The following is a 25,621-nucleotide window of genomic DNA, read 5'->3' on the forward strand; positions in this document are numbered from 1 at the left end:
ATCTAACGTGTCTCTTCTTATTATATAAAACCGCATTTGTGGAAAACATAAAGACATATTTTTGGAACGGCTTTCTGTTTTTCCATTATTCTTCTTTTTGCTTTGATATGTTTTCGGCAACTTCTATTTTCTCCCCCAAGCTTTCTAATCAAGGAGATTTGGCACATATAAGCAAGTTCTAAGGCATCCGAACTTACGAGTTGTTGTATCCTGGAGGCATACGCCAAAGCACGCATCTGCACCGATTCGTCCTAGTGGGGGTGAGATTTGCTTAAGGACAACGAAGATCCTTCGTGCTTCAACTCGATAAGTGATATAATGATTTTCTCTATTTGTTTACAGTTAATTCTTGCAGAGAATAGTTACTGTTGATTTCTGCTTTCATAAGTTAAGGGATTAGATCATTATAAGTATTCTCGAATCCTTAAATTACAGATTTGCACATCCTTTTTCTAACATTTTACACACTTCATATCACACAATATATATGTAAAACAGAATCCTGGATGATGTCGGTGCGCCACGTGGCATCTGTTTTTTTTATTCAGTATATACAAAATACAATATCAAAACGTTTCTATTTATCCCGTAGAGTCTTTAGGCAAAAAACCAGCTACTTTTCTATTTTTTTCCTACATAATATCAAAACGTTAATATTTATTCCCCTATAATATTTAGGCAAAAATCAGCCACTTCTCTATTTTTTTCCTAAACGTGTGGGAAGCAATAAAAAAATCAGCACTTCTCACGATTCTCCATCCCACATGGCATATCCTTTAAAAAAAATGTCTCTTAACGATTCTCTTTCCTTATACAAACGGATTTGGTAGCTCTCTAATTTTGAACAAAACGATTTATGTTTACCTGCATTTCCCTTCTCTCTCCACTTGAGAATTTAAATTTATCATAAAAAAATTCATAATTAACCACGATCACGTGATTCCCCTCTATATTTTGGAAAGAAAAAATTTCATTAGAAATGTTTTTTCTGCCACAAAAAGGGCCTATGTAGTTTCACCTTTCTATCATGTATCGTTTTCCCCTTTTCCTCCCTGCTTTTTTCTATGGAATGCAAAGACCTATTATTCTTTTCCTCTGCCAACCCATATGGACCTTCTCTATGGTGCAATGATATCTTCTTGAACTTGGAAACTGTAACTAAGCCCCTACCCTTTACATAATTCAAAAAATGCCCCTTAGCTGAGGAAGTTTGATCTACAGAAAAAATGACTGAATTTTAAAAAGTAAAGGCATTATTAGGGAGATGATTTTGTCACCCCCTTAAGGATAATGCACGCCCCTTTTAACATGATCTGATGTCAAAAAGTGTTGGGGCTGTTTGGATACTCGATTTTAGAATTCGGGTTTTAGTTTGAAAACATTGTAAAAGAGGGTTCAAGATAAGAAATCCAGGATTTAGAAATCTCTCCCCCATGCTGAGATTTCTAAAACATGGAAACATGGGTCAATATCCTGCTCTTTTGCCGTCGAAAAGAAGGGCGAGAAATTAGAAAACGGCGGCCGGTCTCTTTCTTCTCTCGTCTCCCATCTACAATTTTGAGAAAATCCAAAATTCTAATATTTGCGTATCCAAATGGCCCTGACCACAATTCACTTTAAAGAGGGGGCGGGGGCGGGGGCGGGGGTGGGGGGGGTGCATTATCCTACAGCGAGGGTGAAAATGTTGTATAAATCTCAACATTACCACCTATCATCGTGCAAAAAACAATTACCATAAAATGAAGGAGCGTACTAAAGGTCGAGGTATTTGTGAAAGGGCAATGATTTTTTCGCACCCCCTGTAAAATAAATCCCTCCCCTTCTAACGTGAGCGTTGAAGTCTGCTCAAAATTCACGTTACATGTGGTGCGTATTATCCTACACGGGGTGCGAAAAAATCATCTCCCTACGAGGGACTTAGTTATAATTCTCACAACTTCAAGAGGGTGCCATTATAAATTCTCAAAGTCCCTTTTCCTTCTCTGGTTTCCCTGATTTGGCTGCCAGGTGGCTACTCCTGTTCCTCCCAGAAAAGCATTTGCGTCATATCAACGAAGAATCTATATCTCTCTCTCTCTCGGTATAATTTCCTCTTTTTTACTGTAGATCTTTCATATTTTATTCATCTGCTCTTTTTACCCTAGATCTTTCGTATTACAGGTTGGGATTTTTTTTGGGGTCCTTCGTCTCTGATTATCGCCTCTCGTCTTGTCTGGCTCAATTGGTAAGAAGCACGCATTTTTTCTTTTCCGATTTTTTCCTTTCCTTTACCATTTTGAAGATCAAAATCGTTTTTTGTTTTAGGTTTTGCATCCTCATATGCTTTTTCTTCTGATTGTTTTTCTCCTCAGATCTGTAATGGCCTGTTTGGATTTTCCTTCAAGTCATTATTTTGATTTTTGAATAGCATCTGATTACTGTTTTAGGGACTATAACTCTATTGATTGAACAACTAATTTTCGAATGAATTATATCTATCTATTTATGATTTGTGTAATGGGAAAACTTGTGGTGGCTCTTGATTTTATTTAAAAACCTTATAAATGTAGATTTCCATTTAACTATTAAATACCTTATAAATGTAAATTTCTTTATAGCTATTAAACATCTCGTACATATAAATTTCTCTATAGATCTCAATTATATATGAACTACCTTACATTTTTTATGCTTTAGCTCTATGTTTACCACAAAAAAATTTAATTCATAAAAGCATGTATTTTTTGCATTAAAAATGTTCGCGAAGAGCGCACCATTTTTCTCGTGTACAAATACATACACACATACAAATATTAAGTGTTACATTTTAAGAGGAATGATAGGAAGAAGCATGACCAATAGGCATCCTTGGGAGGCCCAATCATGTGTTGCCACGTGTCCCTCGGTTGCTATAATGAGCAACTGAGTTACAGTTTATCCTGGCAATGAGGACATGTAGCAAAACATTATTGGCTCTCACCGGGAGTGCGTATAAAAAAGATCTTTCTTATCATTTATTCCACATAATTATTAATCCCACTCTTAGTATTTTTATTAATATTGCCATTATATGAGTCTCTTCCTTTTTGCGTATGGCATCGCCCTTTGGCATCATCCACTGATTCGGAACTTAATTTGATGAATCTGGTTCATAGGAAAAATGAAAATAATAAAGAGCCTCGAGTCAATAATTCGGGAAATGCTGAATAGGTTAAAGAGATGAGAGAATTAAGGATAGCGATTAGAAAGACTAATCCAATCCATAATAATGTACCGGAAAATACTCGAAGCACACCCTCATATCATTTTTCTATATTTTAAAGAGCAAAACATAAATAGTAATCATACCAATCAGTTTCCCATAGATACTTGCACAAGAGGAACACAGGGAAAGCAATTGAACATTGATGGGCTAATTTATAACTATATTTGAAAAGGAAGCTGATATTGGAACTCTTAAAATTAAGTACTCTAGCAGTAATCCAGGGCCATCCGGAGTTGGGTGTATTTAGGGATGCCTTTGCTGAGGTTCTAAAATCTTTCTTTGGCCTAGTAGCCCTGTTGAGCTCTCTTAACAGGGCTAAGCATCTTTAAGGAGGAGTTGGCTGGTTCTTTCTTTGTGGAAGATGATGTTATCAATTGTGCTAAAATATCCTCGGGCTATTTCTCATTTTTTATTTATTTTCGGATGGATCTTATGCTTTTTTAGAAAGTCTCAATTTGACTTATTACAGGGCTGGTTTTATGTTGGGATGTCTACTTTAAATGTATTTAGAATCCAAGTTAAAATAAAAGTGTTTTGGGATTGTTTTAAAGTTGGGAAGTGTCTAGGATTAGGAATCCTTAATTTTGGAAGGCTTTGGAGTCATAATAGGGCAAGTATATGGTCTATAACTGTGTTTTCAAAGGAGCTCGACGCCTACACCTCCTCGAGGGAAAAAAAAAAGGGCGGCCCAGTGCTCGAGGCTCCCGCCATTGCGGGGTTTGGGGAGGTCTAGATGTAACTCAGGTAAAATGCCACAAGGCACAAAGTAGAAAATGTTAAATCCAGAAGGCGTCAGCATTTGGGCAAACATTGTTGCAAGGTGTACACCTATGATTTGTGGACACGGACATGAGTCTCGCGTGTCGCCACGGACACGGAGTGTCGGACACAGCAAATCCCCAAAAGTTAGAAACGGGGACACAACTAAATTAGAAAGCATACATGATGCAACAAATATTAGTTAAAGACGTGCTAAAAAGAATTTATAATAAATGAAGAGTTAATCATAAAAGACGCAAACACAATATACAATAATACAGACATGGCACAAAAATGTTTACATTTAAAAGTGTCCAACCGAGTGTCGACACGAGTAGACACGCGTGTCAGCAATAAATTCAAAATGTTGGTTAAATTATAGTGTACACCTTTCACTTAAGGTGTATGTCTGCGATGAAATGCATTTGCCTCAAAGGTAATTTGAACCTTGGCATCAATTTTGCAGCCAGAACCCCTATTTTTTTTCCTGGCTCTTTCCATTTTTAGTTAAACCCTTATTAGGGTTTAAGTTAAGTTGAAGGGGTCTTATAAGACCTATATCATAATCTAGAGTAATCTATTTGATGATTTTAGAGAGTTTTGACGTTTTAACGAGTTTTTTTTCCCTATATAGAAGTTTCACTCTAACACGGAAACTATACTATTTTTATCTTATGAAAACACCCTTACTCTTGCTTTGGGAACGCTGCCCTTGATCCCCCCACCTGGGGGACTGCGGCAGTCCTCGCATACAATGGCCCTTTGGGCCCATATTGTAATTTTAGGGTCCATAGGAGTTTTCATGGGGTAGAATTTGAGACAAATAAAAAACATGCTTTTTTTAGATTTTGTAACTATTTTTGGTATTTTTCATATTTTTTCTATTTTATTAATTTTTTATTTTAAGGCTTATGCCTCACGTCTCAAGGCTTACGAGTTACACATGGTGCCTCAAGGAAAAAAATGACTCACTTTATGCCTCCGCCTTTGAAAATACTGGTCTATCTAAGGGGTTTTTGGACTGATTTTGTAAGCTTAATGGAAATTGAAGTTTATACAAGGAGTTTTACTCTTTTTCTTTGTTGTTTTCTCTTTGAAATAGTACCATATTCCGCTCTCCTTGTCTTTCATTAAGTACTTTGCTCTCTTTGTCTTTCATTGAGGTTTTCTTTTGGGTTTGAATTTAAGTTTGAAACTTGTGTTTGTCGTTCTTTTTTTTTTTTTAACATCCTGTAGATTTAGCTTAATTCATTGAAACTCACCTGATTTTATATCTGTAGACTTTTTTTTACTTTATCTTTTTCTCAGGATTTTTTGTAGATGTTATTATTGTGAAGGTAACTTTAAATTTTTGCTTGATATCTAGTAGTTGGCATTTCATGAAGACTGCATTATATCAGACCCATGATGTGCTTTTCTTTTCCCGTCCATGTATGAGTGTAAGGGTGCAATTAATTTTGCATAGCTGTAACTGAAGACTTCATGAGATTCCCTTATGCTGTTTTTTTTGTTGAGGATTTTATTGAGATATGTATCTTTTGTAATGATTGTTGTAACTTTATGTTTGATATATAACTGTTGGCTTGTCTTTGGATGTGCATTACATCGGACCCTAATGTTTTCTGACTTTTGTTTTCCCATTCATGTGAGTGAGTCAGACAAAACATTTAGGGTAGCTGAAACTGGAAATTTTATTGGAATTGAGTAGATTTGGGAATATTGAGTGATTTTTTTTAGAATGGTAATTGAGTAGATTTGGGAATATTGAGTAATATAAGTATTTAGAAGCCGGATGAGGATAAATTTAATTTGCATGTGCTAAGCATTAGTGTTTTTATTTGTCGAAAGTTTGTTGACACCACAAAAGGCACACATTGCAGTCATTGTTAGTTTTGAGGCATTGGTAAGATTAATGAGAACTTGCTACTTATATGTTCTAAAAGAAGTTTGCGGTTTTCCCCTCGTAGCTACACCATTTGGCGTTTATGTTTTGTATTTTGTTTTTATTAGGTATCCCTTATAAGTTCCTTATTTACCGTGCTTCCACAACAGGAAAATGGAAGGACCAACCAGCAGAGGCAGCAACGTTGATTTGTTTTTACAAAATTATAAACTTGGAAAGACTCTCGGTATCGGTTCATTTGGTAAGGTGAAAATTGCAGAGCATGCATTGACAAGGCATAAAGTTGCTATCAAGATCCTTAATCGTCGGAAGATAAAGAACATGGAAATGGAAGAAAAAGGTACCCTGCAAGCTTGAACATTGACTATATAGTATATAAACTGCAAACTTTACAATTAAGCAATTGCATTTACAAATTATATATTCCTTACCAATTGTTGCAAGCGTCATGCTGTCATTAAGTATAGAGATGTTCTCATGACATTTATTCATTTTTTCTTTTTGAAAATTTAAAGAATACCATGGAACATGTGAGAGATGGTTATTATGTGCTCAAGGGGAAATGTGTACTTGGCATTTAAAAAAAGAAGGGAGGGGGTATGTGCTTTTCCCATTCATCATGGAGCCTTGATTGATGCTATAGAAGTGATTGTGTCTGCTTAATTATACATGAAACAAGAGTTAAGTATGTGTGAGCTAGTAGCTCCTCTGTATTCGTTTTGGGCCAACAACCTCCAGATATTGGTTACCTATTTTGTTCCCAAATTAACTGGCATCAAGTCAATAAACAGAAAGAGTTCATCTTAAAAATATACATTCGGAGCTGTTTTCAGTCTAACATTTTTCATCTATACCAAGTCATTACTTTCTTTTTGAAAATGGCAACCAGAACCAGATTCATTCAAAGAGAGAAACCAAATATACAAAAGGGATATAGCACGCCCAGGAAAAAAATTATACATAAGGGGCAGAGATTGCCCCTCTATAAGAATCACTTGACTATCACCAGCTTTGGCCAACAAGTAAGCTGTCTCGTTGGCCTCCCTAATAGTATGGATAAAAGAACAGTTCCCCTCTCTAATGATGTTGAAAATCTCACTTATGATGAGGCCCAACTGCCACGGTCCTCTAATCTTCTCGTCCCCACCACACTCATTTTGAGACTCCCTCAAGATGCCCCTCAAATCTTGATCAGAAAATTCCCAATCCAGTTAATGATTCTTTGCTTCAGCCTCGTCGGAATCAGTAATACCAATAGGACCAGAGCACTCCCACATCAATGTACCATTCCTGCCCCTAAACAAACCCCCTATTCTAGCTGGTCCCAAAATTCCCCAATGAGCACCCGTCAAAATTTAGTTTGATGGATCCCGAAGGAGAAGGAACCCACGAAACCAACCTCTTCTTTCTACCTTTTCTATCCGCTACAACCTCATTTTATTTTTTGAATAGGTCGGAAAGAGAAACACCTTTGAAATTCTCCTTGCCAGGAGCCCCAGTAGCAGCCAAAAACTTATCTCCCATAGTAATCTCCAAAGGGTTATTCGAACAGGCATCGATTCCTTTCGGTCCAAATGATCCAAAAGATGGCATGAGGAACCACCACATGAGTACAATCCTAGTATAGAGCTTAGGTCTCTCCCAGCTCGAGAATAACTATTTGAGAGTTAGAGGAAAAACCCAAACAACCCCAAATCACTGAAGAAAACCACGTCCTTCCAACAATGGAGCAATGAAGGAATATGCGGTCCACAATCTTCTCATTCCGATTGCATAGTACACACCGATTGACGAAATAGAACCCATTTTATTTCAAAATGTCCAAAGTGTTGATCTCATCGAGAATCATCATCCAAATGAATCATTGGATTCGGAGCAGAATGGTCGATTTCCATATCCAACTCTAGAGCGCCCCCGATCTCTCACTGGAAATGATCACGGGCTTCAACAACCCACACCCTACTATCAGTGTTGGAGGTCGAAGGGATAACATCCTCCAACAATTGAAGTAACTGAGAGAAACTAGTGGACTCAGATTCTTTTAGGTTCCTATGAAACACCCATTCTCCCCCCACCCCCCCGTCCCGACGCTTCACAGCATTTGAACACCAAAAACTCCCTATCCTTAACTCTAGCAAATTTGTAACAAGCCTAAACCCCTTCCTTTTACAAACATTCCAATTCTCAAGATGCTTAATCTTCCTCCCTTCCTCCTTTCCTTCTAAAAGGAAATCTCTTTGGGCCTTTTCCACTCTATGGGCCACCCCCTTGAAGATTGGCAGGTTTGAAAGAATTGCCCTAGTCAGCGTCACTCCCCCACCAAAGGATAAGTAATTCTTCTTCCATCCTTCTAGTTTCCTCACCATTTGTTCCTCCACCACTGTTTCTCGTAAGGCATTCGTCATCAAGCCCACCCCCAAAAGAAGCCCGAGATAAGATATGGTAAGAGAAGTGGCAGTGCACCCCATGATCTCCACTAACATTTCCACCCATAGTATCAAAAGTTCCCCGCGTTATCATGGACTCCTTCGAGTCAAGTCCCTTTTACCTTGGCTGTGTTCTTGTCCAAGTCTGCGTTTTACCTCACAAAGTCAACCAAACTCCTTTGACTCTCTCGAATTATGACCGCACCAGCCGAGTACTTAGTCACGTCAACCGAGTACTCGACCGCATTGTGGTGAGTCAGCTAGAATTTTTGTGGCCTCGTTTTAACCCGCATCCTCGTGTTGAAACACTGTTTCCATCCTTGTTGAAATTTTAAATCTTGTTATGGAGCTTTTCCGCCCATTAACCTTTAGTCCCCACACAACGTCAAACCACCGCAAAATCATCTTCAAGTAACCACTTGTGCCTTTAAGTTCATGCAAAGCAAATGAGTGTCATCGACAAACTAAAGCTGGCTAATGTGAACGCCCCTCTCTCTACCAATATACACACCCCTAACGAAGTCGTTGGCAATCCCTACAGCCACCAACCTGTTGAATGCCTCTCCCACCACTGTGAACAAAAATGGCAATAACAAATTGCCTTGCCTATGACCCTTCAAACTGGGTAATAACCAACCAGCATCCCATTAACAATAAACAAAAAGAAAGGATTTGATGTGCACTCTCTTATACACCCTCTTCATCGATCATCAAATCCTATGCTCCAACATATTCAACAATAAGCTTCAATCCACGTTGTCATAAGCTTTTTCCATATCGATCTTTCTAATCATACCCTTCTCCATTCTCTATATTGCCAAGTGTCAATGCACTCATTAGCAATCAACACTCCATCAAGAATTTTGCCTCCCATCCACAAATGTCCCATGTGTAGGGGAAATGACCTTCTAAGGCTCCCATCCAACCTAATGGGTCTAAAGCATAGTTACTGGAAACTTCCTAGTTGGATGGGAAGCTCGCTTCCCCAGAAACTCACTTCGAAAGCTAAGTTCTTCTCGCTTCCCAAATTTAGGGAAAGTGCGCTTCCCTGACGCTTATGTGTTTCTTCTTAAATAAAAATACATCCTATTTAGGTGTATTTTCTCCATTTGATATGCATTTAAAACTTGAAAACTCGTTGTAAGTTCTAATGAAAATTATTATGATCTTTTTCAGAAAGCTTAATATTAAATATGCATGAATCAAACATGTGAAATTGTAAATTCCTAAAGCTTGTAATTCTATCATTCAAAAAAAATAAAAATAAAATTGTAATTCTAATTTGTTGCGAAGTCTTCTTTTCTACTTGTAATTCTTACATATATTAATTAGTTCTCCCGAACCTACTATAATCCTACTCTGTCATTCTATTTCTTGTTCGCTTCTAATGAGGCTTATTACATGCTTCATATTGACTTTCAACAATGATTCCCACACATTTTCTCTTAACTTTCTTTTGAGCGTTTTTTCTTCCCGCATTTTTTCTTTTCTAAACACCTCGCTTCCCGCATCACATCACTCCTCGCATTCACTTCCCCCTCTAGCAGCTATGGTCTAAAGTCCATCTCTCGATCTCTTGCTTTCTTTGGGTACAGAAAGACAAAAGTATCTTTAGCGTCCCTATTGATGTTCCCTATGGAAAAATAATTACCGCATTACATCCATTAGGTCCCCTTTATTTCCAATCCAACTGTCCTAGAAAAATGCCTTAGTGAAATCATCAGGATTCAGAGCCTTGCCCCTATCCACGGCAAAAATCACTTTCTTAATCTTGTCTTCCTAAAAGACACGCTCAATCCTTATAATTGAACTAGGCTCAAGGCGTTTGAAAGTAATCCTATTGAGCGTCAGCCTCCAAGCATTGTGTCCCTTATATAGCTTCCTATGGAAGCTCCTCTATCTCCCTTTGATCCTCCATCACTCTCACTTCAACATTTAAAACCTTCAAGTTGTTTTTTCTCCTGCCAGAATTAGCCATCCGATGGAAGTTAGCCTTGTTTCTATCTCCTTCTTTAAGTCAAAGGATTTGGATTTTGGACTTTTGAGCCATATAATCTCCTCTATTCTCAACATTTCTTCATTCTTATGTTTCATTGACAATCATCTAGCAACTTCCTGAATCGATATGGCCCTATCCTCTTTAGTTAGTTCCATAGCTCTCTACACATTTAACAACCATTGTTTTTTGCTTTCTTCCTTTACTATGTTTCTGGCCTTCCATTCCTTAATACATTTTTTACATGCTTCAATTTATGCATGAACGCTTGACCTTTCCACCCATTTCCTTGTGCCCTTCTCCATCCCTCGTAACTTTTTCTCGAATCCCTGCTTTTCCAACCACATGTTTTTGAAGCGAAACAACTTAGGGCTCAAAGCTAACCTCTGACCCAAGAATGATTGATACATCATCCGAGAGGTCAGCCTGAGGATAGTCATCTAGTCACACCCAGGAAAATGCTTCTTCCAAGCCGAGCCAAAACCGAGTTCAATCTACTATTGGACCATGTCAATCGCAACACTTGCGGAATATCAATAAACTCATTGTTGTTATATCCTAGTGGTATCCCATTTACCCCTTCTTCTGCTTCATGATCTGATTGTACTGAAGAAGGGGTCAGGCCTTCTTTGAATGTCCGGCACCCATCTTGATTGACTACTACATCTAGAGGAGCTCAATTGGTAGCTAGTTCGTGACATGCTACTACAACTTCTTCCCCGTCGAGAGATGTCCCTTCTTTATGCACATCCATATACGTAGCCTCACACAACGGTGTACCATCTCTATAAAGTCAGGGGCTAAACCTTTGGTTCTTTAAGTTCATTCACTTTAGGTTCTCTTAATTGCTCTAGTGGCTGGCAACGCTAACCGAGAGGTTGACGGGAGAATGAATGGCTCAAGAATCGACCAGTTTTGAGCAGACTCGTGGAGCTGCTGCTTGGATTTTCGTAGAATAAGAGGAGCCATCTTAGGAAATGCCACTTATCACTCACGAGTCACGACCAATCTACCAACAACCTCGCTCTTCTAAATCCGTCCACAGGTCCACCTACAAGGATTAGTTGGATTGTACATCGCAGTTAGAACCCGCTTGAAGTCATCAAACAAAGATATAAAGGTAACCAACACTGAAACTACCTATGCATGAAGCTTCTTTCTCAAGGTGCATTGCTATCCCATAAGGCAATGCTGCCTCCCGCAATTCTAATCAACCTCCAAAATTCACATTCCATGTCGTCCCTGTCCCACGTTTACAAGCCTCGTCGACACCGCCTAGGGTTTATGACTCTCAACCAAGTCCCTCATTTACCTATTTGTACCTCCGTTAATCAACATTATGCCCTTCCTCTTCCCCCCTTCTTCGTCATAATTAAATGGGGACTCTTAACTTCTTTAGTTCCCTCGCAACCTTCATTCACGATCTACCTAAATTATTAGTCTCTTTTACTGTCACAGTGTCACTGATTTTTCTCTTTATTTTCTAGCTCCGAGAAGATAGTATCCGCTTCGTTTTCTTTCCCCTCCACATCCACACCCAAAACTTCCTCATATTGATGAAGTTGTCTTTGTCTGTTAAACACCTTGGCTCACTAAATGCTGCCGACGATTCAACAAGTATCTTTGTTGCCTACCTGATTTGAGTCTCACATTCCATCATCGTCTCCTGCGTCTCGTCCTAATTTTGTCATTGTTATAAAGGGAAAGGGGCACTCCACCCATTACAAATTGCTTTTCCAGTTCCTTATAGTTAGCGGACTGGACCAATTCTGGTCCATCATTGTCATCAACCTCTACTCTTCCTCCCCACTTTCCTTCCAAACAGGCTACCTCTGATGAAGCTTCCAGCCTGTCGTTATCATGCCCATCTTTCAACTCGTTGAAACACTTTCTAATCAGTTACTCCTTTTAGTTCAGATCGCTTGTGTCCTCATCTTCGAAGTCTTCCTTCTGTTATTCGTTTGTTCTCAGCCCTTGGTTCTCCATAGCCCCTCCAATCTCTATCTACCCTCCGTCCAACCTCCTTTCTATTATAACAAATACATTGGTCCCCTCGCCCCCCCTCCTTCATATGAACGGTGTTTGTCACTAGAGCATGCATTTCGACTAAGTTAGGACTTAAAAGAAACCCCATCCACTATCTTGGAAATAGACCCATTTTGTTGGCTAGACGAAAAACATGGGTGAATTGAAATTGAATGCATTAAGGGCAACATAGCTGGCCATGCATGGGATATGCCCACCCCCTGCTTTACGAAAAAGACGCGCTTTGAGGACAGAGAGACCCCCCCACCACCACGCCCCCCCTCCCCACGCCACCAAAAAAAAAACCAATTTATTTTGAAGCGAGCACCCCTTGGTGGCATTGGGACTCGCAACACGGTCTTTCATATGGAAAAAATTGACGCGCTTTGCCATCACTACTGAAGAAAAAGTTGGGCCTGCCAAATTAATCACAAGCTTGATTGGTTTTGCGGCCAACAACTATGTTACATGAATACGAGCGTGGGTATGAGAGACTGCACGGATCTGGTATCGGATCCTGCAAGCTATTAAATCTTGTGATATAAATACGACAAGGATTTGATATGTGTGTGTGGGATATAGTTAAGAATCCATTAAGAACATGTTAAAATAATTTAAACTAAATCAAGGTTGAATTTTTAAAAGCCCTCACATCTTTCTTGTACTAAAAATCAGCACAGCCTCATCATATCCTTGTGAGATGGGTACTCCACTCATTTTGAAGTATCTAGTTTCATGGGCCAAAAAAGCCACTTTGCAATTTTTTTTATTTTGGCAATCTTTCTTCTCATTCAGAGTGTTTATTTGGTTGTCAGACTTACCGTTTATTTGTTTGTTAGACCTACCCCTTGCCCCTCTGACATTCAAAACTATACTATTGTTGGCTTGGGGAAATGAGTCCTTTCCATTCAAATTTTGGGTTGATTTGGACTATGGCTCAGCTTTAGCTCACCAAACACCGATCAGCTTTGGGGCGTGGGACACCCAACTTCTTCTCCCTGCAAGACTGTTTTAGGCATAGTTTTAAAACTCCACCTCGTCATCATGGACTCCCTTGAGTCGACTCCCTTTTGCTGCCGTGTTTTGCTTTTTGCCCTACAGAGTCAATAAAAACTCTTTTGACTCTCCTGAATTATGACTGCGACAACCGAGTACTCAGTCGCGTCAATACTCAGTCACGTCAATCGGGTACTCGACCACGTTGTGCCAAGTGGACTAGTATTTTCTTTGGTCACTATCTACGTGCATTTGCATTTTTAAACACTGGTTTACAGTCGTCAGAGAGGCCAGCATCTCCCTCAAACCATCATGAACCATACTTCTTTCTCCTCACCCACCTCTGGTGCTTCTTCATCTTCAACCTCGACCGGGAAGCCTTCACCATCCACCTCCACTACGCTGTACTTGGGCATTTTTCTGTAAACTAGGGTTTCCACCATTTTTATTTATTTTTGAATGGTAACTGAATATATTAAAAAGGGACAGACCTAAAAAAAAAGGCCTCCCGCACACCCCACTAGGCCAGAATTACACACAGGAAGAAAGGAAAATAGGAAAACAATACAATAAGAAATTAAGGGGGGAGAAAGTTGAAAAGCTCCAGAGACTGCTTGACCACACCCGCTTTAGCCAACTTATCCGCGACTTCATTGGCTGATCTCTTAACATGAAGGAAATCTACCGAGCATCCGACCGATATATCCTTTATTTCATCGAAAAAACGAAGAAATCTCCAAGGAGGAGCCACTGAACCCTTAAGCCACCTAATGACATTTACAGAGTCTCCTTCCACGATAGTGTTCGCTACCCTCTCGCTTCCTAATAGCAGAAAGCCTTGATAAGCGGCTCTTACTTCAGCTTCGTTTGAATCTGCGACACCTATAGGCCCGGAATAAGCCTGCACAACATCCCCCTCTGAATTCTTTAAGACACCCCCGATCCCAGCTGGACCAGGGTTACCCAAGCTGGATCCGTCGAAGTTCAGCTTTGAAAAACCTACAGGAGGATTGACCCATTGCTGAGATATTCTTGGAGCGGGTACTTGACTGTTGCATACCACTTTCCATCCCGCCCACACGTAGAAAGCCGAAACAAATTTGAACATGGGCAGTGCCTTCGCCCATGAAATCGATAAGGCAACTACCTTGATATACAAGAAGGAGAATTTGAACGCCCAGCGAAAATCCTATTGTTTCTTTCCAACCACAAAACCCACAGCGTAGCCAATAATGAAATCGACCACAAGACTTTACCTTTTGACCTCTATGGAATAAACGCCCACCCCTCAAAAAGATCCTTCACTTGGGAAGGGAATACCCACTTGATACCGAATCTCGACAGAACCCTTCCCCATACCTCTCGAGCGACTTTGCAATGAATAAATAAATGCTCCACAGATTCTCCAGCTTCTATACACATAGCACAATGATTGACTATGATCATATTCCTTGCCCTCAAAAAATCTACCGTTGGAATACGGCCTTGAATCACCGTCCATCCGAAGAAACAAATTCTTGGGGGAACCTTCAACTTCCACACTTTTGCCACAGACAGATTTGCCGCACACAGATACAGTCCTTTGTAGAAAGATTTACCGAAAAGTAACCCGAAGAATCCCACACCCAGATCCTTTTATCCGTCCCTGATGAACTAATGTAGTTGCCGTCCAAGACCTGAAGAAATGAAACCAACGAGAGCAATTCCCTGTCGAAGAAATTTTTGCGGAACAGCGGCTTCCAGATCACCTTATTGGCCCGAAACTCAAAGCAATCTTTGACTAAGACTTGCTTGTCCCTGGCCACCACATATAAATCAGGGAACAAATCTTTTAAAGGGATGTCGGAACACCATACCATATTTCAGAAGAAATTCTATCCCCCGAGTATACTCTATATCTTATACCGCGGTCGAAAAATGGACTCAATCGCAAAATATCCCTCCACAGAGTCACCCCTGGTTTGTTGTATCGATTTAGGGATCTCCACTTTTCCACGTCTGCGCCATATTTACCACCAATAACTTTCGCCCATAACTGAGTCTGTTCTTCGCCAAACCTCCACACCCATTTCCCCAAGAGAGCATCATTTACCTGTTTGATCTTACGGATCCCCAAACCTCCGCATAGTACCGGCTTGCAAACATCTTCCCAGGAGACCAAAGAGAAGCTCCTTTTATCCTTCGAACCTCCCCACAAAAACCTCCTCTGAATCAATTCGATTCGCTTTGCAATAGAAACAGGGCACCTGAATAATGATAATTGGTAAATAGGAATATTCGACAGCACGGTCTTAATCAAAGTCAATCTTCCCCCTTTGGATACCAAATTCCTTTTCCATGTATCTAGTCTCCTTTCGATTCTTTCCACAATGGGCGCCCACGAACCTATTTTTGGTCTGCCACCTTCCAAAGGGAGCCCAAGATAAGAAGAAGGGAACCTATCCAAAAGGCATCCCATTAGATTAGCCAAATTCTTTGCTTCCTCCTCCCCCACATTCACAGCATACATTCGGGACTTTGAAAAGTTCGATCTTTGACCAGTGATGATTTCGTAGCACCTCAGAACTGCTTTAAGATTCAATATTTTAGAAATCTGGGGGGAACTAAATAAAAGAGTATCATTTGCAAATTGCAGATGAGACACTTCGAAGCCGTTCGGGCCGCATTGGATCCCTTCAACTAATCCCACGGATTTGCCTTTCTCCATTAAGAGACTCAAAGCTTCAGCAACGATAACGAACAGGAAAGGAGATAAAGGGTCCCCTTGCCTCAAGCCCCGAGTTGATCTAAAAAATCCTTTTGGAGAACCATTAATAAAGATGGAGAACCAAGCCGACGATAAGCAACTTTTTATCCACCCCCGCCAACGATTCCCAAACCCCATTTTCCCAAGGAAATGGTCCAAACAATGCCATTCAACTCTATCATACGCTTTTTTCATGTCAAGTTTGCACACAACCCCCGCAGAACCCGACTTAACCATCCAATCCACCGTTTCATTGGCCACCAAAGAGCAATCCAAAATCTGCCTCTGGCTCACAAAAGCACACTGATTCAACGAAATTATCGAGGGAAGAACCACTTTTAGTCTGTCAGCCAATATTTTTGACAAAACTTTATAAAGACAACCAACTAGACTAATAGGACGAAAATCCGAGACCTTCACCGCGCTTTTAATTTTTGGCAGCAAAGCTATGAACGACGCTCCAGTACCTCTATCCAGCTCCATCCCTTCGAAAAAGACCTTGAAGAATTTAAAGATGTCCCCTTTAACATACTCCCAGCAAGATTGGAAGAAGGCCAGACAAAAACCATCCGGCCTTGGAGCTTTATCGCGTTCCATCGAAAAAACGCCAGTCTCTACCTCTTCATTAGAGAATGGCCTTTCCAGCACCAACCTGCTGTGTTCGTCTAGAACCTTAAAATGCACTTCATCTAAGACCGGTCTCACAATGACTTCCGAGGAATATAAAGACCTAAAGAAATCCAGAATTTCCTTGGTGATGACACCCCGATTGAATGAAGAAACACCGTCAACCTCAAGAGCCGCTATATGATTGTTTCGCCTCCTCGCACTAGCGATGCAGTGAAAGTAAGCTGTGTTTTTGTCCCCCTCCTTTAACCATAAAGCTCTTGATTTCTGCCTCCAAGATATTTCATCCTACAATAGAAGACAGCTATGTTCTTCCTTGTAACGACCCAACTCTAGCAGCTCTTCCTCTACAGCAGTCCCCTCCTCATCCGCCAAAGAGATCGCTCGAATACGGTCTAATAACCACAATTTCCTTCCTGATCTTTCCCCCAGTCGATTAGAGTTCCATTCTTTGAGTTTCTTTTTTACCGCTCTGAGCTTTTCCCCTATGACAAGATCCGCCGCCCCATCTGCCTTGTGAGATACCCACCATCCCCCCATCAACTCCACCATCTTAGGAATTTCCAGCCAAGCCAGGTCGAACCTAAACGAGGATGGACCCCAAGAACCCAATCTCGGATCCAGCAATAGCGGGCAGTGATCCGAGACCAAATGAATAAGAGCCTTTTGATAGGAGTCCGGAAAGATGGATAACCACTCTGGGCAAAACAAAAACCGATCAATCCGACTCTTCCTGGAGTTTCTAGACCAAGTGAATTTAGCCCCCGACAATGGTATATCTATCAATTCATGCCTAGCAATAAAATCTGAAAATCACCCATATACTGATTGGATCTACTGCACCCCATCCTTTCTTCCACCCATCTAACTTCATTAAAATCCCCCCCCCCCCCCAAAGCACCACGGATGACCCTACTTATTCCTGACTACGGCTAATTCTTCCCATAACTTGACCTTGTCATTCCTCACTGTTGGACCATAAATGCCTGTGAAGGTTACCAGGATAGGTTCCCCCACCTGCCTCAATACTATTGAAACTGAAAACTTGCCTATTCAAGATTCTTGTACTTCCCACCTTGATTGATTCCACATCACTAGAACTCCCCCTGCAGCTCCAATGGCATCCAAGGCCAGGAATTCCCAATTCGCATTCGCACCTAAGCTCCTAATTAGAGACCTATTCATCCCCCCCAACTTAGTTTCTTGAATACAGACTACCACAGGTTTATTATGTTTTACAACTGCTTTAACTTGGGCTTTTTGTTCCAAAGACCCCAACCCATTCACATTCCAAGAAATTATCTTCATGGACACACCGATTGGAGAGGTAACAGACCCCTTGGACCTCCTCTTCTACTGCTTTTCCTATTTGAAGATTTAGGGATACTTCCATGAGACCCTTCATAATTAACATCAGATTTGAGTTTAGCTAGTTCCCGCAGCATCTTCTTGATCCCCTCTAAGCTGGAAGGGTCGGATAACATTCGCTGATCTAACTCTCTTCCCTCTACAACCCTGAACAAATCAATTAACTGATCCTCTGATCCGGAGTAAGTCAAGCCCAAGGCCCTACTCGTAGAAATGATGTGGTTAACGAACACCTCCAGAATCTGAGCTTTAGGATCAACCCAGGAAATGGGTTTTGGATCTTCCTCCTGAGAAATAACCAAAGCCATGTTATTACTCCTGTTCTCGGACCAAAATGATTCTTCGTGGCCCCTACTATCCTCCCCGCCGATACCCACCCGCCTATCCGTCTGCACGCAACTATCGGAAGATGCATTTGAAGAAGGAATAACCTCATTCACCTCCTCACTTTGCAATAGTAGCTGACCTTGCCTCCCCTTTGTCACATAAACATCACCCTGAACGCCCGCCTCGGAGTTGCTTGCTCCCCGAGAGGCTTCTGCAAACTCGTCCAATAGATTAGAGATAATATTAGATTCGCCCATAATCCCTACTTCCCCTCAGGTCCCCATACTCGGTGATAGAAAGGGCGAAAAACCCTTGGCTTGCACAGACCAGTTGACTAGAAGCGAGGGAGAAGAGATTTCTTGCACCGACGGACTGGAAAATCAATCTCCCAAACCATCCAACTTTGGGGCCTCACCAATGTTAGGTTTGTCTCCGAACCCCATGCTTGCTACAGTACGTCGTGAAAACAATACCCCGCCATTTTCTTCATCACTGGGAGGAACAAATCCCTGTTTCTCCTACAAGAACCGACCCCATCTTTATGGTTCCATTTCACAGCAACCCATCCTTTCAGTTCATCCATAGACCACCCTTGGTTCATCTCCGTGACCAGACATCTGCTCAAGAATTTCACCCTCTCCACCGCAAAGGAACCCCACACTGTAATCCTGGGGATCTCATCTTTTGTCATGCTGGTCATTTTACCCTCTATTGACTAGAGGACCTAGGCCCCTTTTGGTCATTCAAGAATGTTTATTCGTTGCTTTCATTTGCTCTGCCCATGGGTAACTATTTCCTCTTTGGATTCCCTCACTAGAGTCTCAATAGTCAATGTAATGATTAAAATTTAAATGATAATTGACTTCTATTCTTGCATGATGCAAATTCTATGTTCTATTGGCTTAAGTACTTTTATGGTTTCAACTTTCAACTGCATCAGTTAGACATAATGCATCTGTTAGTTGTTTTTCCTATTTTTATGATTTTATTTTTTAAGAGTTCTTTTTTATGCACGATGAATTATTGAGTGATCTTGTTGTTTCAATTGACTATCTTAATTGTTTTCGTTTCATTTTTCTGTGAATTGTAGAACATTTACTCAGGATGATTTTAAGAGATTTATGTTTGATTTGTCTGATTCATTTCTTGTGTAGTGAGACGAGAGATCAAAATATTAAGACTGTTCATGCATCCTCACATTATACGCCTTTATGAGGTTATAGAGACACCTTCAGATATTTATGTTGTAATGGAGTATGTGAAGTCTGGTGAGCTGTTTGATTACATAGTGGAGAAGGGTAGATTACAGGAGGATGAAGCTCGCTGCTTTTTCCAACAGGTAGTTGACAATTCCCTCATTTATAATATTTGTTCGGAGGTGTTTTTTTTTCCACACGTATGATAAGAAATTTCTTTGTAGAAAAAATTCTGGAAGTCTTGTAATAATAATTCTCTGCCATTTTAGACATATGAAACTATAAATGTAGTTGTTTGAAGTGATTGGAACATATCTGCATTATCAGTTTGATACATCTTTACAAACCTAACAATACATGGATTAACATAATCATTCCTTCATTTATGAAGATATACGTTGACTGGTTTCGCGATACCTATATCATTCTTATCAATTGATACAGTACTCACCATAGACAGGGATTGAAACCGGTTTCAGTTTCGGCCTCAGCCGAAAACAAAATTTTGGCGGTAAAAATCTTATAATTTCGGCTGAAATTTTTTAAATTTGGGTTTCGATTTTAAATTTCGGTTTTGGACTAAATCCGAAATTTTGGTATTTCGGCCAAAATTTAACGTTAGAAATACATTGTCGTACTATTTCTGTCATCCTGGCAAAGGAAAATCAATTTCAGTTCCATTTTCTTAGGCATAATTTCTAATGGTGAATAGCATCTGTCCTGGAAACAGATTATTTCTGGCGTTGAGTACTGCCACAGAAATATGGTGGTTCATCGGGACCTTAAGCCAGAGAACCTGCTGTTGGATTCCAAATGTAATGTCAAAATTGCAGATTTTGGCTTGAGCAATATCATGCGGGATGGGCATTTTCTCAAGACAAGCTGTGGAAGCCCAAACTATGCTGCTCCTGAGGTATGTAGCGAGTGCTATCACAACCTAAGGTCTTTCACAAGTTTGTGAATGTAAAGTGGAGAAATTATATGGCGTCTGATTGTGAAGTCCCGTGAAGCCGTGAAGGTGGTACGTCAAATGTACCACCCTTGATATTTGATCGAACAGCAGCCTCTTAAAAAGTGCGCTGCTGTTAGGTCAAATATCAAGGGTGGTACCGCTTTCACGTTACTTGACGGTCGAGCACCATATAAAAACTCTGAAAAGTGAGAGATAAGTATACTATTATATAATAACATTGACGTTTCAATGTTATTCCAAACTATCTCTTGCGCAGGTTATCTCTGGGAGACTGTATGCGGGACCTGAGGTAGATGTTTGGAGCTGTGGGGTCATCTTGTATGCCCTTCTATGTGGTACACTTCCTTTTGATGATGAAAACATCCCCAATCTTTTCAAGAAAATAAAGGTATGGAAAATTTAGATTAAAGATTTGTGCATATAGATGCAAACTGTTATTCCCCGAATTTGCACTATTCTATTTTGTAGGGTGGAATTTATACTCTTCCAAGTCATTTGTCTGCTGGAGCAAGGGACTTGATCCCGAGAATGCTGGTGGTTGATCCCATGAAGCGAATGACGATTCCTGAGATCCGTCAGCATCCATGGTTCCAAGCTCATCTTCCACGCTATTTAGCTGTACCTCCACCAGATACTATGCAACAAGCAAAAAAGGCACGATCACTCCTAAGAGCAGACAATTATTGCTTTTCTTTTTGTTAAAGTATAAAAGATAAGAGGAAACGTTCTGGGTTCAAAACTCCTTGATATTAAAAATCCACTTGTAATGGCAACCCGAAAGTGGGGCCACATGTGCCATGTGTAGGCCAACCCTAAAACGAGGGGTCAGGCATGAAGGGGAGTGTTAAATTATAAAAGATTAGATAACGCCATCTCCAGCAGCTTAAGATTTTGGAGTAATTGGTCGTTTCACACATTTAATTGATAGTAGTAATCTCATGTCTGCATAACGTTCAGAAGTTTGTTTTGCCAATGTGAGCGTCTGGTTGACTGGAGAATCCTTACCAAATCAGAGTAGGAGTGTTGTTTGTGTTTATGATGCATGTGGTCTGTTCATTACCATAGATGTGTGGGTTTCATCAAATAGGTTTTAAGTTTCTTTATAGTGAATAATAAAGGTGACAAATGTATAATTATTTTTTATTATGATATATGCCGTTCTTCATAAAATCCTATTATTTTGCCATCACTCTTGCAGATTGATGAGGAAATTCTTCAGGAGGTGATTAAAATGGGTTATGACAGGAACCAACTGGTTGACTCACTTTGCAACAGACTACAAAATGAGGTATTGCAAGTCCCCTTTGTTTTGTTTATTTTCTTTCCTTGTTCCTTATCTTCTGTTTTCTGGTGTTAAAGTATAAAAGATTAAATACTGCCTTCTCCAATAGCTTAAGCTTTTGGAGTAAACTGGTAGTTTCACATGGTATCAGAGCAAATGCCTGGGTTCAAACCTCCTTAGTAGCAAAATCCACATGCAATGGCAAAACCCAAAGAGAGGCCACATGTGACACGTGTAGGCCAACCCTAAAAAGAGGGGCCACACGTGAGGGGGAGTGTTAAAGTATAAAAGATTAAATACTGCCTTCTCCAATAGCTTAAGCTTTTGGAGTAAACAGGTAGTTTCACATCTGGTACCCTAAATAATCTCATTACCCCTTTCAGGCAACTGTTGCATATTATTTGCTACTGGACAACCGGTTCCGCATTTCCAATGGCTATCTTGGAGCTGAGTTTCAAGAACCCATGGTTTGTTTGTTTGCTAAAATTATTATATGCTGATTTAGTTTTATCGCCTTTTCATTTTCATTCTCACCTTTGGTTATTGTGCTCTTGAATAACGTTTTGTTTTCCTCATCTTGTATAATTGGAGCACCGGTGCATTTTTGTTTGCTTTTTTGCTTCATTTTACAATCTGATAGCTTGAGACTTTACCAATCCTGAATCCAAGGTTTGAAATTTTGGTTTCGGTGGAAATTTCAATGTAAATTTTATAATTTTGGCCGAAATTTTTAAAATTTCGGTTTCAGTCCCGGCTGAAATCCAATATTTCGGTGGAAATTTCAGCATTTCTGCCGAAATTTAAAACCGTGACTAAATGTCTGAATGGTTATTTCTCCAGGAATGTAGTTTACCTCGTCCACATCCGAGCGAAGCTGCGGCTTCGGCTATTGGGCACCACGTTCCAGGATATATGGATCATCAGGGAATGGATTTAAGAACACAATTCCCGGTTGAACGGAAATGGGCTCTTGGACTTCAGGTCAGTTCATTTAATCTCAGGGACTGTTTAATTGCCTGGGCTTAATTATCTTGTATCTAGACTTAACATTTTATTTATTATGGAATTCTGTTTCATGGCTGTGAAAGTCTCGTGCTCATCCTCGCGAGATAATGACTGAGGTTCTTAAAGCGCTGCAAGAATTGAATGTATGTTGGAAAAAGATTGGACACTACAGCATGAAATGCAGATGGTCTCCTGGTGGGCATCATGAAAATGTGTTTGATAGTCCCCTTCAAGCCAATCATATCCTCGGAGATGAATCAGCCATCATAGAAAATGATGGTGCTGGTATTAGATCAAATGTGATCAAGTTTGAAGTTCAGGTATGCTCGTTTTCTTCGTCCTCCCATCCATGGTTATTTTTTCGTGAAGGAATTCTGGAAAATAACTATATTTTCACAAGATGGCCTGTACTGCTTCCCATTTCATTTTAACTTTTATACGTGCCTTTCAAAATTGTCATTTTTTGAGGAGATGAATTCTGTTTTTCAGTATATTAGTTTTTCTTTTTTCATTTCCATTCAGGTAAAGAGACTGAAGGAAAACTAATAGCATGTTCATAAATTCAAGTTAAACATGAAGAAAGGGAGAGTCCGGGATTTGGGGCTGGTTCTACCACCCTCTATGTTCCTGTTTTTTTCTCCAATGAGTGTTCCTCGCCACATTTAAGAAACACAAGTTATGAAGACATGTGAGGAGTATACAACACATTTCTACATTAACTTACAACAACTCAAAATAGAAAACTACTGAAAAAAGTAATATTCTCAGATTTGTTTACATTGGATAACTTTAGTTCTATTGGGTGCTTAAATCTTCGTAAATCATTACCATCCATTTCTATTATACTACAAACTTCGACAATTGCAACCATTACAATTAACTTTGACAACTGCAACCATTAGAATTACATTACTAACATGAGTAGTAAATGACTAAATGTGTTTGCCCGAAAGTGCAATAGCAACTATGGATAGTGTAAATGTCATATACATGGCTGCTTTCGAGTAAGTAACTTGATTAGAGCCATGAAAGCAACCCTTCTCCCTATATAGATGGGAGATTAAGATTATGTATTGGCCTATGTTACCCAAACTCTTTGAAACGGGTCTTGTACAGGTGTCCAACACTTCCAACTTTTAAAGTGTAAATGCCATATCCATGTCATGCCTGGGTAGCATGTGTGAAACTTACTTTTCTTGATTTGGTCAAAAGATCAACAGATGATAGTTGGAAAACTCTACGTGATATATATTAACAGCTTTGTTTCAAAAACCAAATGTATGATTGTTCATACTTCTCATTATGATCGTCAGTAATTGTTTGTACCCTTTGATTGTCGTGACAGCTATACAAGACCCGTGAAGAGAAGTATCTCCTTGATCTACAGAGGGTGAATGGGACACAGTTACTCTTCCTCGATCTCTGCGCTGCATTCCTTGCCCAGCTCAGGGTTCTCTGACACATGGGTCTTACTTGGGTCTTTATGCCAGAAAGTTATAATGCTCCGAACTGTACCTATCTTTGTGAATAAGTGTATATGCTGACACTTGTTCAATCTTGAGGTTTTTGTTCTGCATATCACTTATCTATGTTCTAGGCCTAGATGTTTCAAATTAAGCACCCGTCGGCAGGCAAACTATCTTCCGCCATCTGTGTTGCTTTGTGCTGGACTTCGCCAACTTGTCTGGAATCCAGGCTTCAGAGGGTGCCTCTTCTCAGATCTCTGGTAAGTCAGCTTCCTTCTTTGTATCAGAGATGTTTACTGTTTTAATTGAATGAGATGTTTGTGCATCGCCGTCATTTTCAAATGTGATGGCTGCTGATCTTCACAACTTGAAAAATGTATCTTACTGAACACTGCTTATGTTGAGCGACGCTCTAGTCCTCGCTCGTTTTTATATGAATTGCCTAAAGTTTCAATGTTTGTAAGATATGATTTGCCTTCTGATCCTCTGATAAAAAAATGCTGAAGATGTATCGGTGCAGTATTACATGGAGGAATTGTGATTTTCCATGAACTTTTCGTTTCACAAAAGTTCTGGATTTGATAATGAAGTCTTCATTCTGTACATGCCATGATCATGAATTAGCAACTGCAGCCAACCTCCTAAAAAGTTTCAATTGTTTCAAGCTTTCAATTTTTGGACAGCAATTTTTTTGTTTTTGTTTCGGCAAGTGTTCATTCCAAGGATGACTGATTTTTGAACCGCGACTTCATAGGCAGTGACTTGGCTAAGGAACTCACAGGAGCCATAGCGAAAGCGAGTCTATTTTCATCATGGAATGATTCTATTATTTGATTATTTTCTTCTTTGGATCATATAATATTCAAATCTAAAAGATATTTCTACAGCGGGTCACATCTTTGATTGATCTGAACCATCCATTTGATAGTCTTTTGGATCTACGGCCCAAAATTCATGATAATCATCCAACGTTATGTGTATCTTTCGTGGTCATATGGGTGAAATCTTGGGACGGCAAATTTTGATTGCCATGATTTTTTTGGCCGTAGGAAATCCAGAGCAAAGTAAGTTTATAGACGGTTTTTACCAGTCAAATGTCGGACCTACTGTGCATCATAATGAGGTATAAGCAATCAGAATCGGTATCTGATTCCCTTTTAAGGCAATTGGCACTACCATGTTTTGATATTGGCACTACCATGTTTTGATAATGGGGCAAGATCACCCTGTCTTTTCGTTTCTAAGTGATGGAGAAGATATTCGGGGAGCAGTTTATCGATGG

At 40.0% G+C, this 25,621-nt stretch overlaps 1 protein-coding gene across 2 annotated transcripts; it reads left to right on the forward strand.

Annotated features, from left to right (window-relative positions):
- Nucleotides 1-1,941: 1,941 nt before the first annotated feature.
- Nucleotides 1,942-24,804, forward strand: LOC143849732 (SNF1-related protein kinase catalytic subunit alpha KIN10-like). Of its 2 annotated transcripts, XM_077358897.1 has the most exons (12): nt 1,942-2,080; nt 2,161-2,224; nt 6,056-6,246; nt 19,572-19,756; nt 20,344-20,526; nt 20,843-20,974; nt 21,055-21,240; nt 21,785-21,874; nt 22,252-22,335; nt 22,709-22,849; nt 22,957-23,193; nt 24,219-24,804. In XM_077358897.1, exons 3-12 carry the CDS (start codon nt 6,060-6,062, stop codon nt 24,330-24,332), a joined length of 1,539 nt encoding a protein of 512 aa, XP_077215012.1. In that variant the 5' UTR covers nt 1,942-2,080; nt 2,161-2,224; nt 6,056-6,059; the 3' UTR covers nt 24,333-24,804. The 2 variants fall into 2 exon arrangements, with proteins under 2 accessions (XP_077215012.1, XP_077215013.1); XM_077358898.1 differs by lacking the exons at nt 1,942-2,080; nt 2,161-2,224 and having other exon boundaries at nt 6,037-6,246.
- The last annotated feature ends 817 nt before the right edge of the window (nt 24,805-25,621 follow it).

The sequence above is a fragment of the Tasmannia lanceolata genome, unplaced genomic scaffold (assembly GCF_043159265.1).
Source record: "Tasmannia lanceolata isolate RefF3 unplaced genomic scaffold, GAP_Taslan_0.1 ptg000018l, whole genome shotgun sequence".
Classification (NCBI taxonomy): domain Eukaryota; kingdom Viridiplantae; phylum Streptophyta; class Magnoliopsida; order Canellales; family Winteraceae; genus Tasmannia; species Tasmannia lanceolata.

Coding starts and splice junctions, on each gene's coding strand:
- LOC143849732 (XM_077358897.1), top strand. CDS start 6,060: ATGGAAGGACCAACCAGCAGAGGCAGCAACGTTGATTTGTTTTTACAA. Junction 20,527..20,842: donor CAAACTATGCTGCTCCTGAG/GTATGTAGCGAG, acceptor TCTCTTGCGCAG/GTTATCTCTGGGAGACTGTA. Junction 21,241..21,784: donor CTATGCAACAAGCAAAAAAG/GCACGATCACTC, acceptor TCACTCTTGCAG/ATTGATGAGGAAATTCTTCA.